This window comes from Chenopodium album, chromosome 6, assembly GCF_948465745.1.
Source record: "Chenopodium album chromosome 6, dcCheAlbu1.1, whole genome shotgun sequence".
In the NCBI taxonomy this organism is placed as follows: Eukaryota; Viridiplantae; Streptophyta; class Magnoliopsida; order Caryophyllales; family Amaranthaceae; genus Chenopodium; species Chenopodium album.
Window position 1 is genome coordinate 60754645 of NC_137839.1, and position 15213 is coordinate 60769857.

The 15213-nt window shown below is 34.5% G+C and overlaps 1 protein-coding gene and 1 pseudogene across 1 annotated transcript; both read left to right on the forward strand.

Moving 5' to 3' along the window:
• The first annotated feature begins 1875 nt into the window (after nucleotides 1-1875).
• On the forward strand, nucleotides 1876-3228 carry LOC145637017 (purine permease 21 pseudogene; annotated as a pseudogene).
• A 1189-nt stretch (nucleotides 3229-4417) lies between these two features.
• Nucleotides 4418-11430, forward strand: LOC145634958 (purine permease 21-like). Its single transcript, XM_081686275.1, has 3 exons — nucleotides 4418-4692; nucleotides 9332-9471; nucleotides 9991-11430. The coding sequence occupies exons 1-3, from the start codon at nucleotides 4556-4558 to the stop codon at nucleotides 11100-11102; spliced, it is 1389 nt and encodes a 462-aa protein (XP_081542401.1). The 5' UTR covers nucleotides 4418-4555; the 3' UTR covers nucleotides 11103-11430.
• Nucleotides 11431-15213: the final 3783 nt, after the last annotated feature.

Genomic DNA, 15213 nt, shown 5'->3' on the forward strand with positions numbered 1-15213 from the left:
CATGGACTGGGTTTTTATTTTTAGTTTGAACAGAAGGATACTTACTTCATATTACTTAAACGGGTGTAAAATGAGTTCAAGACTTTAAGTGTACAGTGAGCGTGCACAATTGCATTACTAGATTACCAGCCATCTTTAGAGGAAAGACCGCACACCTATCCAAGAACACTAACAAGCAACTTAGTCTAGGATTAACACAGTGAATCTTCACGTCATCTTTCATGTATGTAGCAAAATGGGCAAGTTATTGCCAACATGTTGGCCTCCCTTGTGTGATCGGTGATCACCATTTAACTTATCTATAGAAGCTTGCACACATCTACTGTGATCGCAAAACTTTTAGTTTGGCATTTCTCCTGCCCATTCTAGCGTAAGCTTCAAGAATTGAGCGTAAATTTTCAGCTCCAGATGAGATGTAAAATTCTGAGTAATGCTGTCATTGCCAAACTTTCTCTTGGGGTCAATAACTCGGCTGCATTGTTTTGGGAGCAATGATCCTTCAATACTGCAGTAATAAACTTGAAGTTTCTCATCTTCGACATCCTTAATTTCCAATCCTAGACACCATGAAACGAGATGCAAGTACAATATGGTTTCCTGTAGTCTGATCTGTCTGACATTTTGTCCAACAGACATCTTTCAATGCATGTCATATTCACGTTGGTTTTAAATACCAAAAGTTGGCTTCATCAAAATCAAACATTACAACATATACATAAGCTAAATAAGTTCAAATCTCCTGGATATCTTGCTAGAGCACTGACCCTAATTTTCGCAAATGAACTGCTGTAAGAAAATTCGAGCCTGTTTCTGCTGTCGGAAAAACTAGCAAGACTTCTTTTCTCAACTGCTCAGCAAAGGTAAATGTTGCCTGTAAAATGTTAACAGCAAAACTGTACGATAACTTCAGCTGCAGGTTTTACTCTAGACATAGACATAAAACCTCCTATTACACCCTAAAAATAGATCATTAATTTCCATTTTTTATCCAGTCGCTGTAAATATACGTATACTGTGCGGGACTGCATGTAAGGGCTATAGCTAAAGGGTAGTTTCCTTGCAAAAACACAAGCTTAGTCACATGCTTGTTAGTGTATCTGGTAAGTCATGCCTATTGTAAGTATCTGATACGAGTAACATTTTGTCAAAATGGTATTAGCTAACAAAAGATTTCCGATCTTACTACTTTCTCATTAACGAAACACTTAGAGCATGATAGCGTGAAGGAATGCAGAAAACCCTGCACCCTATATATCAGATGAAACATAGAAAGCCAAAGACGCCAAATAAAGTTCATCAAAGAGTCGTTCCACTAGCGTTCTAGTTCTAACTGTAAAAAAACACGTGAAAAGTATTTTCTTCTCCACTAAATCAGTTGCCACAACAAAAGCTCAGACAATCAAGAGAGAATTTTCATTCTGACATGGGGAGTTCTGAAGACCAGGAACTCCACATCACAGGTATTGACAATTTTTCTCAGTTAATTACTCCAATTTAACCTAAATGTTATTGCACAAATTATAATCTTCATTATTAAAGCATGCATTCAACAAATGGTATGAGCTCTGAAAATCAATTATTGTATCTATATATCAATTATGCAATGTAATGTAAGCCTTTTACTTACCTTCTCTGTCGCCAGCAGGATTTCCCGGAGGTGGGGGGATAAGTAGCTTAGCTCAAACATAGAAATCGGTCATAGCATTAGTGCTGTGCATATAGATACTGGAAACAAATTTTCAGACCAAATAAAAATTGTAGAATCACTAATAAATAATGGTTTGTTACGTATACCATGTCGGTTATAAAAGAATCTGTTGTTCAGTTCATCTAGCTACAATAACAAATAACCCCAACCAACTTATGTTTCCTCACAATGACCTGAAAAGATGATCACGAGAACAACAGAATTAAGAATTGAGTAACTTCCTGAATCAAATATAACTTACAATTGAAACACGTCAAGATAATCATCAGATAAAATTTCTGGAAGGGATCATCAGTCCACCAACATATGAACAATCATTCTCATTTTCCTTAACAATTTTTTATGAGTCTTGTGTAGGTTCTCTCTGACATATCCTGTGTTATCTCTGTGTAATGTCCCTTTGTATAGTGAGCAACAGCTTACCAGGTACTTCGTCTCAATCAGAGGCTGTACCCAGTCCATCAGATGAATTACAGAAACAAGGCTTAAATTGGTGGATCAAAATTTCCATTTGCATACTTCTTATCCTTCTCGGTCAGTCCACAGCTGTACTCCTTGGAAGATTATATTACAACAATGGCGGGAAAAGCAAATGGATGGTAACGCTAGTGCAATTTGTAGGGTTTCCGGTTCTACTTCCACTGTACTGTATCATCCCAAAGGAAGTTTCCCAAGAAAACACACCAAAAAATCTGTTTCCATGCTCCAAAGTTGCATCAATCTACATATTTCTTGGGTTGATCGGAGCAGGAGCAAGTATGATGTACTCAATAGGACTTGAATACATGCCAGTCTCCACATTTTCTCTCATATGTGCATCTCAACTGGCTTTCAACGCCGTCTTTTCCTTCTTTTTAAATTCACAGAAGTTCACACCTTTCATAACAAACTCTCTTGTTCTGCTCACCATCTCATCAGCCTTACTCGTCTTCCAAACTGATTCTTCCGTTCCTGAAGGAGAATCAAAGGAAAATTACGCCATTGGTATCCTGTGTGCTATTGGTAATGCAGCAGGATACGGATTGTCACTTTCAGTAACAGAGTTCACCTTCCAAAGGATACTAAAGAACGGAAGTTTCAAAGCTACTTTAGACATGATTATTTCACTTTCACTTGTTGCAAGTTGTGTTTCGGTTGTTGGACTTGTAGCTAGTGGTGAGGTGAAGACACTGAAAGAAGAAATGGATCGGTATAAGGTCGGAAAACTGTCATACATGATGACTTTAATTTGGACTGCATTAAGTTGGCAGGTTTATACCATTGGCACACTAGGCGTAATTGTTAAAGTATCATCCCTTTTTTCGAATGTTGTTGCAACTGTAGGACTGCCAATAGTTCCAATACTAGCAGCAATCTTTTTCCATGATTCATTGGACGGAATAAAGATAGTTGCCATACTGTTGGCGGTCTGGGGATTCGTTTCGTATACCTATCAGGAGTACCTTGATCTTTATACAGACGAAACCACAAACCCCGTTACCACAAATGCCTTTGAAGAAGCTTGTGAGAACAGATGTTAGTTAGTAGAACGACAAGCTCGAAGAGTAGAAAAAAACACAGCAATAAAATAGCAGTATTGCATTGATCATGGCCTTCAATCAGATAGCCTACATACCAGTTTGTCAGTCTCAGATTAATGGATTACTACCAAGCTGATTAAGTTCATTCTGTTTAGAATAAGATGTTATATTGACAGCAAATTGTCTGTTTGATGAACATAATCATTGTTTTGTGTAATAAGATAATGGATAATTGAATATTACCCAACTCTGCTGTTTATTGTACATGCTACAAGCATCAACATATGCAATTATGCATAATATTTGATACTCATATCTTATTATAGATTTATAGTCAGTATCTGAATTTTGCAACTCGTTTCCATGTAAACACAATCGATAACTAAAAAAAAAGCATTTTTAAACATGTAATTCAATTCGACAAGCTTTTTTGTTTTCGAATTTAAATAACATAGATTTCAATGTTTAAACTTACGACCTTAAGTTTAATCACTTAAAAATAACTATAACTCTGTAGATATGTTGTAACTTGTAAGACATTAAGACTTGCTGCTTCATTATTTTCTTAACTAGAAAGATATTTGATCGTGACTCATCGTTACCGCCTGTCAAGTTCAAGCAACATAAACAATTTATATATTGACCATTCATGCAATAACCCGAGACATCATCCGAACCCAAAATATGTAATAATAGACAGTATATACCATAAATCGACCTGTAATGATCTATAAATTCCAAAATGACAAATGGCAAAATGATAATTGAATCGAGCCCAAAAGAGAAAAGGAGGTGAATATGCCTAAATGGTCCCATACCAAACCACGTAATAACCAACATAAAAAAGACGAATAATCGACCCAAACACAAACATAAAGCGACGTGCTGACTGCTGAATATCCCAAACGTTATTCAACTGTTAGTGGTAACACACCCCCAACACCTCATAGTCATAAATTCATAGTACGAAGTATATCTGTTTCAATTTATTTGCAACAATTATCATAAAACGAATATTATAATACGAATTATTTACGAATGCTCATAAAATATCCTGGTACTTTTTCTTTCTATTTTTCTATAGAATACTCCATACAACCTAATTTTTCTCATTTAATTTACTGCTCGTAAACAATTTTTGCCAATATTGATGAATGTCACGTCGTTGCAAATAAATTGAAACGGGGTGGTATAAAAGTACACTACCCTAGTATCGTTCGTTGTGGCGGAGAAGCTGTTGCTTTCTTTCTTATCTTACTCCACTACTTCTCACTCTACACTCTTCTTCTCTATTATTAATTGTATGTGAGGCTTTACCTTCTCAACAATGGCGTCTAAGCTTTCGACGTGTTTTCTCAGCCATGGATTGAACGGGGTGAATTCTAAACAATTCAACGTTCGTTTGCTCGATTTAACTCGTCGACATCAATGCTTCAATCCCGCTTCTTCTAAGCCTAATTTCAGGTATTAATTACCTAATTTTTTTAAAAAAAATTATCGATTAAAAGTTTGACAATTCTTTAATTTTTGTTGATTATCTTTGTTTGTTTTTCATGCTTTACCAATTGTTGATAAAAATATGGTTTGGATTTTTGGTTTGCTGTCAAAATAAGTGTTTTATTAACCAATTAGTTAATCAATTACTGTGTTTTTTTTTTTTTTTTTTTTTTTTTTTTTGAAGATTTATGTTGAGAACTTGAGTATGATTGAATTGGTAGTTGACTATGTTAAAAGACAATTGCAGTAAAACATAATTAGTTTTCAGTTTTTGGAAATTGAGGGCAGATTTGTGAATTGCAAATGGTGAATTATGCTTAAAGTGTTTTATCCATTTGACTTATTTGGACAATTCACAATTGTAGACTATTTTTAATTTGTAGATAATCAATTTTTTCTTGTTGTTGAAAAAGACAACACGCATTAGTTATTAGGGAAATTAAGGCAAAAATCAGACCCAACATCATCCACAATCGTGTCCAGAACTCTCCCAATTGAGTAATCAATGGGTTAATATCGTAAACTCACAACATACGCCGACTTATTTTTTTTGGTGCACACATAAGCCAACTTATTTGCTTCTCTAATACGGAGTAACATGTGAATAAACAACTGATTCTAGAGTTTTAGCTAATCGAATAATACCCCCCGTAAGATAACACCAGGAGTCATCCGTAGCTTTAGCATTAACAAGGCTAAAAGTGCATGCAATGGGTCATTACAATTTACAAATTTGTGCTATTGTTCAGTCTTTTCCCCCAAAAATTGTATTATTATTTTTTTTGTAACAATTTATTCCATACAAAAATGAAATTTAAAAAACTCTATTATTTGCTAATATTATCCGAGAGTTCGTTTGGCATTGTTGTGGTTTTTTATTTTTTAAAAGTATATGATATATGCCCCATAATGAATCAAAAATTATTTAAACTTATTAAAATCATGATAATTTTGAAAACTGACAACAAAAAACTAGAAACACCTTTTTCATGTTTGGTTTTTAAAAAAATAGGAAACGGGAAACCAAAAATGATGTCAAACAAGCCCTAAATCTTTATATTTGATGTTGCCGTAAATCAAGCCCAAATAAGATATCCTTACTATAGAGCCATATTGTATTCACCTAATTTTCACTGATTTTTTTTAGCCCAAATAAGACCATCCTTACATTGAGTTAAATTATTTTTACTAACTTAGCTTATTTATATTTTTGAATTGACATCATTTTTACTAAACTTTCAGGGCCTAGATATGATTCTTAGCTATAGATAATTATAATGTTGAAATTTATTTTCTCTATTTATTATCTATGCCCACAAAGTAGAAGATTATGTAAAGGAGAGAAATTAAGAAAAAAGTATTGCCAATTGAAAGTTCTAAACCATTTTCACTCCTTTTCTTTATAGATTAACGTAGAGATATTAAATTAAATTTTTTAATGCATTAAGGAAATATTTTTTAAGTGAAATTTATCAATGAAAACCCCTTTCCCCTATATTGTGGAACAAAGATCATGACTGGCCTTTACCCCTGCAATTTTAAGTGGGCACGAGTACTCTAACCAAGGCGCCGTTTGGTCTGATGTAAAATATTTTCAATGAAAAAATAGTTTTTATAGAAAGCATATTTTCAAGGAAAGCCACAAATGTAATTTACTTTTCTTTTGTTTGCTTCCATACAAAAATAAAAAAAAAATAAAAAAAATAAAAATTATAGAGGAATTAAAAATAGGTTAATGCTATATGCAGCCCTTATAAGCATTTAATATACTTTCTTTTTTTAGTATTAAGTTTGGAATTTATCGACAATTCACGAGTAAATCGGTGTAATAAATGTTTATTTATTGTCAATTATTTCCATTTTTTCTTCTTATATGTAGAGGGCTATAAGTGAAATGTGAGGGTGGATGATAGGATATGATAGTAAAAAGGATGTAAGAAAGAGGAAGGAAAATGTCACTTTCTTGTTTTGTATAGGAACATGTTTTATATCATTGAGAAAATTGTTTTCCACCCTTTTACAAACCAAACAAAGGAAAATGGAAAAAATTGGGAAAGTCATTTTTTCTATGAAAACATCTTACGTCAAATCAAACGGGGCCTAAGAGCAAACAACAATTATGTCACTACAATCAAAGTCACATATAAGTTATAACTTTCTCCAGACCCACACTTGACTCTGCAAAAATTGCAGCATTGACGTTCACTGTTAGGCATCAGCAAACTGACAAAGTGAGAAGAGGAAAACCCCCCATTTTAGCATCCCAAAATGCTCCAAAGGTCCAAAACCCCATAACAGCAGCAGCAGCCTCCTCAACTCTGGCTCTTGCAATGCCTCCCATCCTCAATTTTTCCTTCCAAATGAATCTAATCAGGCCTCCATTGCCACCTTCTTATGCTTGCAAACCTCAAGTAGCCAAGAAAACATATCAGCTATTAAGTAAACAGGACAATCTACCACGTCTTTTAATTCAACGGCCTCCCATATTCTTGCAGATAAAGATGACCTTAAGAAGGCATGAACATGATTTTCTTCATAACTACCACTCAGCTGTGATACTTGCTACAATTTTTTTTTGAAGGCACTAAAGCACATCTACATAATCCCCAAATAAAAGACTTTGCCTTTGGTTGTACCCCAAAAATATTCTTTTAGAAATCAACCTTATTAGATGAACATGGACTGCTACAAGAGCTTGTACAAGAAATAATAAAATTAGTAACCTTTCTTTATACAAGAGTGAACATCCTTTGTAGTTTGTATAATACCAAGCGTAAATATTATCTTACGGCTATAGCATAAGGAAAAAGAGAGTGCTGGCTTAGCTTTAAAAGGTAGAAGGATGATGGGAGTGTATTCGTTTAAGGTTCACACAACATATTGATTGAATTGCTATGTCCCAAGTCCAGCTACTCTCTCTTCAATCAACTATCTATTTTCCCAGTTCTTCATATGCTTCTCCATTTGTAGCTCAATCTATAACACACATGTCAGTTAGTAATAGGAAAGTAACAAACCTTAAGAGTTTTTGCCACAAAAAAAATATTAAGATTTTTGATAATTCTTCACCTTTTCTTAGCAAGTTTTGCCTCTTTAAAATCATGGTCCCTATGGCAACCCTCTAACCTCCTTTGAGTTACTTCTTTACACCCCCACCACTACCTCACTGTCATTTCTAGATGTCATGACAAAGACAACAAGGAATCTAAACAAACTCATAAAATCAGTAGGATCGCTTGGAAATTGGAATAATAATTTTTATAAGATTACTAGCAAAAGATAAAGCTTGTTGTTTCCACCCTTTAATCTTCTTTTTCAGTCTTTCTTTAAGCAAGGCTAAAGCTTAGGGTTTTGAACTCCTAATCCATTGAGGCATGCCAAGATATTTTTCCATGAAGTCAATAAGTTGCACCCCTAAACTAGCCAACTTTTTTTAGCATTACTGAGGTTCAGGCTCGTTCAAGTTACTTTCTTTCCATACATTATCCGAACTTGACCCATCCATTAGCATTAGCCACGTTCAAGATACTTTTTTGTCATCCTTGCTTCTAACTTTTATGTCTTCATGCCTGGCTATCAAGTGCAATCTCTACAAAAACCAGCTTGTTCAACTAAGCCACATCATAACGTGGGATATCTATCCAAATAATTATTTTGGGCAATAAAAACCATTTCCAAACCGAGTCAATTTTTTTTTCTATTCAATTTTCGGACTTCATGAGATTATCGCTAACTTATTCACGCAATTAACAGTAAAATAGAGAGAAAAGATTGTTTCTTTGATTAAACTAGAGTATCTGATTTTTGGTAAATTGATTTTAATAAGAAGAAATAATAAAGATGGAAGCTTGAATATTGATTGACAATGGCAAAAGAGGGTTATAAATGATAGGTTAATAGCTTTAGGCTATTACTCTCACAATAGCTTGAGGCTATCACTCTCTCAAGATGGCTTTACTCTCAAAGGTTTCCTTCCCTTCAATACAAATTTCTGCCTAACTTTTTCTTTCTCCCCCCTCTTTTTTTTACCAAGCCTAAAGACTATTAACCTCATATTGCTAGACTACCCATATTACCCCTACTTAGGATAGTTATCACACTCCCGTATCACCTTGTGGACTTTTTTCTTATTCTAAAATGTAGGAGTTAGCTGAAGAAAAGCATCTTTGAATATCTTAATGGCATATATGCTCCATTCCACAAATGAATACCTTCTTATACTCAATTTGTTCAAATATGGATATCATCTTCCTTATAAATGGCATGTCTAAGGATGTGATAGAAAGGAGATTGTCATAGAGAAGAAAAGTATTATAAGCTATAACATGTTTGACTTGAGAATATGGGTGCCCAGTTGAATAAAGTTTATAACCACAATTCTGTGCATTATGCTTCTGTTTTAAACTGTAATCTTCACTTATGTTGTCTTAGTATTTTTTGGCCTCGGAAAATTTCTGCTTTGTTGAAAAATTGTCTAGATTTGTATTTTTTTATTTTTTATTTTACTAGTTTAGTTCTGCTGCTTCTTCTGCTTTTCTTTTCTCTCTATTTTTTTTGCTTGTCTCCACACTTATACTTTTGATTTGTTGCAAATCTTAAATGAAAGACTACAGGTAAATAAAATCTCTCCACTAGTGCCCCGAATATTTGCAAACCAGCAAACAAGTGGTGAAGCAGATCTGGAATTTGAGAATCCTTCTAATGATGGTGTTTCAAGCTTGATTATACCCCAGAATGATGTTTACGGTATGTTGATTCATGATTATTCTCCAGAATTCGACTTTTTACTTGCAGAAAAGCCACCTAATTGTTAATATTTATGATAGGATTCAGTTCATACCATCATAATATTGTCCAATATTGGTATTTCATATGTGATATCAGTACTTTTAGATTTGAAGAATCAAAATTCTTTCTCTCACATCAAAATATCAAATAAACCAATAAATTTTTGAAAATAGGAATTTGAAGGCTTAGCACTAAAAGCACATTAAGAAGGAAAATGAACTAAAAAGAAAGAGTTCATGTGATGCCTATTATTATGAAGGGAGGGTGTAGTGGAGCAGAGCTAAGTTGCTAATCCTAGTATGCAGTAGTCAACACCATCAGCGGCACCACTGATTTGGTGACCAACAGTAGCTACTTTATTGAAGTATTTAAATAGAATGGTTGTCAAACCAACCTGCACAAAATCTTTCAGTATCAATCCCCTCCCCCCAATAGTGCATGTTTCTGGAAGGCTGAAACATTATGTGTCTGGTACAGTCAGCAACAACAAACCAGGAATAGTGCCTCGGTCTGAAGATACCACCAGCTCATCAAGTTCATCACAACAGCCAGGGTTAAAGTGGTGGATTGTTATTGTGTTCTATATAGTTTGCGTCCTTCTTGGGCAGTCAGCAGGTATGATACTTGGAAGATTTTATTATAATGAAGGTGGGAAAAGCCAATGGATGGCAACACTGGTGCAGTATGCTGGCTTTCCATTGCTATTACCCTTGTACCGCATCTTTCCCAAGAAATCAATCCAGAGTCACAAACCAATTAATGAGCTTTCTCCTCTCAAGACTGCATCAATATACCTATTCTTTGGGCTATTTGTAGCAGCAGTTGGTATGATGTACGCAATAGGACTGCAATATGTACCTGTCTCTACTTTCTCGCTCTTATGTGCATCCCAGTTGGCCTTCAATGCATTATTTTCTTTCTTCATAAATTCTCAGAAGTTCACACCTTACATAATTAACTCTCTTGTCCTGCTTACCATCTCATCTGTCTTACTGGTAATTCAGTCTGGTTCTTCGGTTCCTGAAGGAGTTTCCAAGGCTAATTATGTCTTTGGCTTCATTTGTGCTATTGCTTATCCAATGGCGTATGGATTGTTACTTTCTTTAACAGAGTTTACCTTCCAAAAAGTATTCAAGAATGATAGTTTTGAAGCGACTTTGGATTTGCTTCTTCGTCAGTCATTCATTGCAAGTTGTATTGCAGTGGTCGGAATTTTAGCTACTGGGGACCTGAAATCTGTGAAATTAGAGATGGATCAATTTAGGTTTGGAAAATTGTCATACGTGATGACCTTAATTTGCACAGCATTGAGTTGGCAAGTTTACAATATTGGCTTATTTGGATTGATCGTGAGGGTGTCATCGCTGTTCTCCAATGTCGTCTCTACTTTAGGATTGCCGATTGTTCCAGTGCTAGCAGTGATCTTTTTTAGCGACATAATGGATGGAATAAAGGTGGTGGCCATGTTATTGGCCATTTGGGGGTTTATTTCATACGCCTATGATCAATACCTTGATGAGTGTAGTAAAACTAGAAAGGTAGACCCAACTCCATCATACGCAACTGGAGCTTTGGAGTACAAAAACTAGTTTGAACAACAGGAAGATAGAAGATGATACTCTTTGAGTTTTCAGGTCTTTAGTCGATCTCATTTGCTTGATCTTGATCCTCTAATTGGCTGATCTTTACCTCTTTTACTTGATAGCTCAATCAATGACGTGCTGGTAAAGGTGGATTTCGAGGGTGCAGCTTCTTGTTTAAGATTTAAGTTTATTTGTTGGAGGGTTTAAGGCCTTTGTATTTTTGTAGACAAGTGATCCTATAGAAAAACAGTATTTTCTTGGCTTTGTGTTAAATTACATGATGGTCATAGTTTCTTTTTCGTGGACCCTCTTGCTTTAAAATATTTTTTCATTATCTATGTGTTCATTCAAATAGTGAAAAATAAACTTAGCTATCTTCTTCCTTACTATAAATCATATCATCCCTATGGCTTGACAGGAATTACTTGTGTGCTAAAGTACAGGTTAGCGTGAAATCAACAAATATTAGCTTATACTGCCGTTGTTTGGTATTTCGTACTTACCAGTAACCACAACTCCACAAGTATATATCAGGTGGATAATGACACTGATATATTTGAGACAAGAGTATTGCTATTCAAACATGTGATGGTGTGGAGATATGTTTTGCGCATGAATGCACCCAAAATTGTGAGCAATTTCCATGAAAATTGCTAAAAGATATCAACATTTCACAATTATGCCACTTTTTTTTTTTTTCAAAATTCCCTACATAATTTCCATGTCAAAACTGCTAATTTGGTTTGTTTGGCATTGCTATATTTTCTGTTTTTTTTTGTTTTTAAAAATCATATGATATATGTCTTGTCAAAAAAAAAAAAACATATAATATATATCATATAATAAATAAAAAATTAGTCAAATTTATTAAAATTATAATAGTATTGAAAACTAATTTCTTGTTTCCTTTTTTGGTTTTTAGTATTACAAAAAGGCAAATGCTAACGAATGCTCCCGGGGCGTTGGATAAGCTAGCTAAAAGTATAAAAATCAAAGTAAAAAATTGATATTAATTACACCGATCGACGCGTGATTTGGTCATGCTTTCCCAAATTATTACCACTTTAGGTGATATTTTAAATGCTTATCCAACACCCCGGGGGCGTTCGTTAGCAAGATCCTTACAAAAAAATAAATAAATAAAACAAAAAACATAAAATGATGCGAACACTCATTGCGGTTTTACTCTATAAAAACAAGTAGCGTAAATGTGGAATTTTGATTTCTTTTAGCAATTTTCATGGAAATCACTTCAAAATTGATTGATGTTGTCAAGACGAATTAGTAATTTTGATAAACAAGATTTGACCAATTACTATTAGGTACTCTTGGAGTATCATGTTCATGGTAAAACCATTGTACTAAAACCGCTACTTAAGGTGGTGGTTTATGAGACAAATTGCTACCTTAAGTACACAAATTGCTACCTTAAGTAGCGGTTTTAGTACATAAACAGGTACTTGAGATAGCAGTTTTACCCTTAAATTGCTATCTTAAGGGTATTTTTTTTCTAACTGAATTGAATTGAGCGGCAATTTGAAGTACTAAAGATAAATCGCTACCTAGAGTTTTTTTTTTTTTTTTTTTTTTTAATTTTTTAATTTTTTTTAATGTAAGATAGTGGTTTGTCTTAAAAAAAATTGTCCCAAACATAAATCTGAGTGTGTGTGAATTGTATTTTCATAAAAATAATTCCAACGCAAAATTGTTAAAAGTTTTTTAATAGTCACATTTTTTAAATCATCCTATCAAACTATATAATGAAATTGAACCAAATAATAATAATAATAATAATAATAATAATAATAATAATAATAATAATAATAATAATAATAATAATAATAATAATATGGTTGCTGCCCCTAAACTCATGAAGAAATTGGCAGATATATATTTCACAAAGGTTACCGCTTCTGCAGAATCTGCTTATTCTTTAACTCCTCGACAATCAGCATTATGGAAATCACAGCAGGGTGATCACACCTCTGCTTGGCTTCGGGCGGTTCCTATTTCAGGGTTGGGTCAGACGATGAATGCCAAGACTTATCGCTGTGTGTTGTCTTATCGGTTGGGTGTTTCATTGTTCTCTATCTCGACGTTGTGCTCTGCTTGTTCGAGGGTTTTTGCTGGAGATATTTTTGGTGATCACGCGGTGTCTTGTGCTGGTATTGTGGGTATTAAACATCGGCATAATGTTGTTCGGGATACCCTTGTTGATGTTTGCTATCGTTCTGGGATTTCAGCGAGAAAAGAGGTTGACATTGGGTTGGCCGGAGGGAACGACGAGGCCCTCAGACCCGCGGATGTGTTACTTTATTCATGGGATCGTGGTCGCGATGTCTGTGTTGATTTGACAGGGTCTTCTCCTTTGACACAGTCAGGGCTATCTGACTTCATTCCTGGGCGGGTTGTGGCTGATGCAGCTCATCAGAAGCGGGTTAAGTATGAAGCTAGATATCAGGCGATTGGATATGGTTTCATTCCCTTCTCCTTTTCTTCGCTTGGGGAATTAGAGAAAGAGGCTGTTGCGTTACTGAAGCAGATTCAGAGGTTCTCGACGACGCAAGACATTGGGGCTCGTGCTGCAGCTCATGTCTTCACTAGGGTAGGATTTGCAATAGCTAGAGGAGTGGGGGCCCAGATTGTATCTCGGCTTCCCACTAATTTATTGTAGGTTGTATGACTTTTGTTTTTGAGTTAATAATAATAATAATAATAATAATAATAATAATAATAATAATAATAATAATAATAATAATAATATGAATTTCAAATTCATTTCTGTCTCCAATTTATCAAACTTCCATTTTAACATCATTATAACCCTCTTTCAATCAACAAAAACTTAGTTTTAGTGAAATTACATGGTTCTAGAGTAGTAATATATTTTTTTTTTTAAGGTGGGGAGTTTGCATATTCCTAACCAAACGTCAAACCTCACGATTTTGTGGTCAAGTATTTGCGAGTTAGACACTTTAAAACAGGGGAAGTGACAAGGGAAGGAGTCTCCACCCTCAAAGTGTCCCTAGTGAAAAATGGACCCTTAAACTCAAGGTTGAAAGATACAATCTTTCTCACTAGCGTAGTAAATTGATGATGAGTATTTTTATTGCACTTATTATTTATGCATCATCCGTTCTTTTACTATTACACATGTAGAGAAATTATACTTCATAGAGTACAATTGAAACCATAAAATAACTTTAATTTTAGGAAAATTTGGAATTTGGTACCTTAAAAATGGGGGTTGTTGAATATTGGTACCGGCTTAAAATTTTATTTTATTTTGGTACCCATCAAACTTTAAAAATATAAAAGCGTTTTGTGTGAGACTGGACTCACGTGAGACTGGGCTGTAAATGAAAAAGGCCTGATAAACCCGACCAAAGCCCGCGCACCATTTAATAAAATGTCTGAATTTTTTCGTTTTAATCATTTTCCTAAAATTTTGAGCGCCGTCATTTTCTCAAAATTTCGAACTCCTTCATTTCGACGAAATTCAACGACTTCATTTCCTCAAATTTCAGAGCATTCAAATCTTCAAATTTCAAACAATTCAAATCAAAAAAATGGAGAAATCAAACAACACAATGATGACTGAAGTAGAATCTGATTCACCCATAGAATCAATTTCTAGCACAATTACTGCTGAAAAAGGTACAATACAATTCATAATTTCAGATTGTTTTTAATTTCAAATAATATTTGTTAAATGTAATAGTGAATTAGTATTATGAATTTCGATTTATAATTTACATGCAAGGCAAATTGAATTTCAGATCGTATTAAATTTCGATTTAATTTTGTTGGGGTTTGGTGAGTCCGACTCACCGCGGAAACAACCCCGACCCAAGGAACCACTCGTAATTAATAAAACCATAAAGCATAAATAAATAAACACAAGAAAAGGAGAAACGAATCATACCCTTGAAGCTAGCTTCGCCCTCTCAAAACGGGCTCTTACTTGAAAGCCTTGAGCACCGCAAATGCCGTGCCTCCAACGGTATCCACCCACAAAGGATGAACACGACTTTTTAGGTCCGCTACCTTGGAGTTAGCAAGGTCCGACCAAAACCCAAGTGTTAATGGAGTTTAAGAGTTTTTCCCAAAATATGGA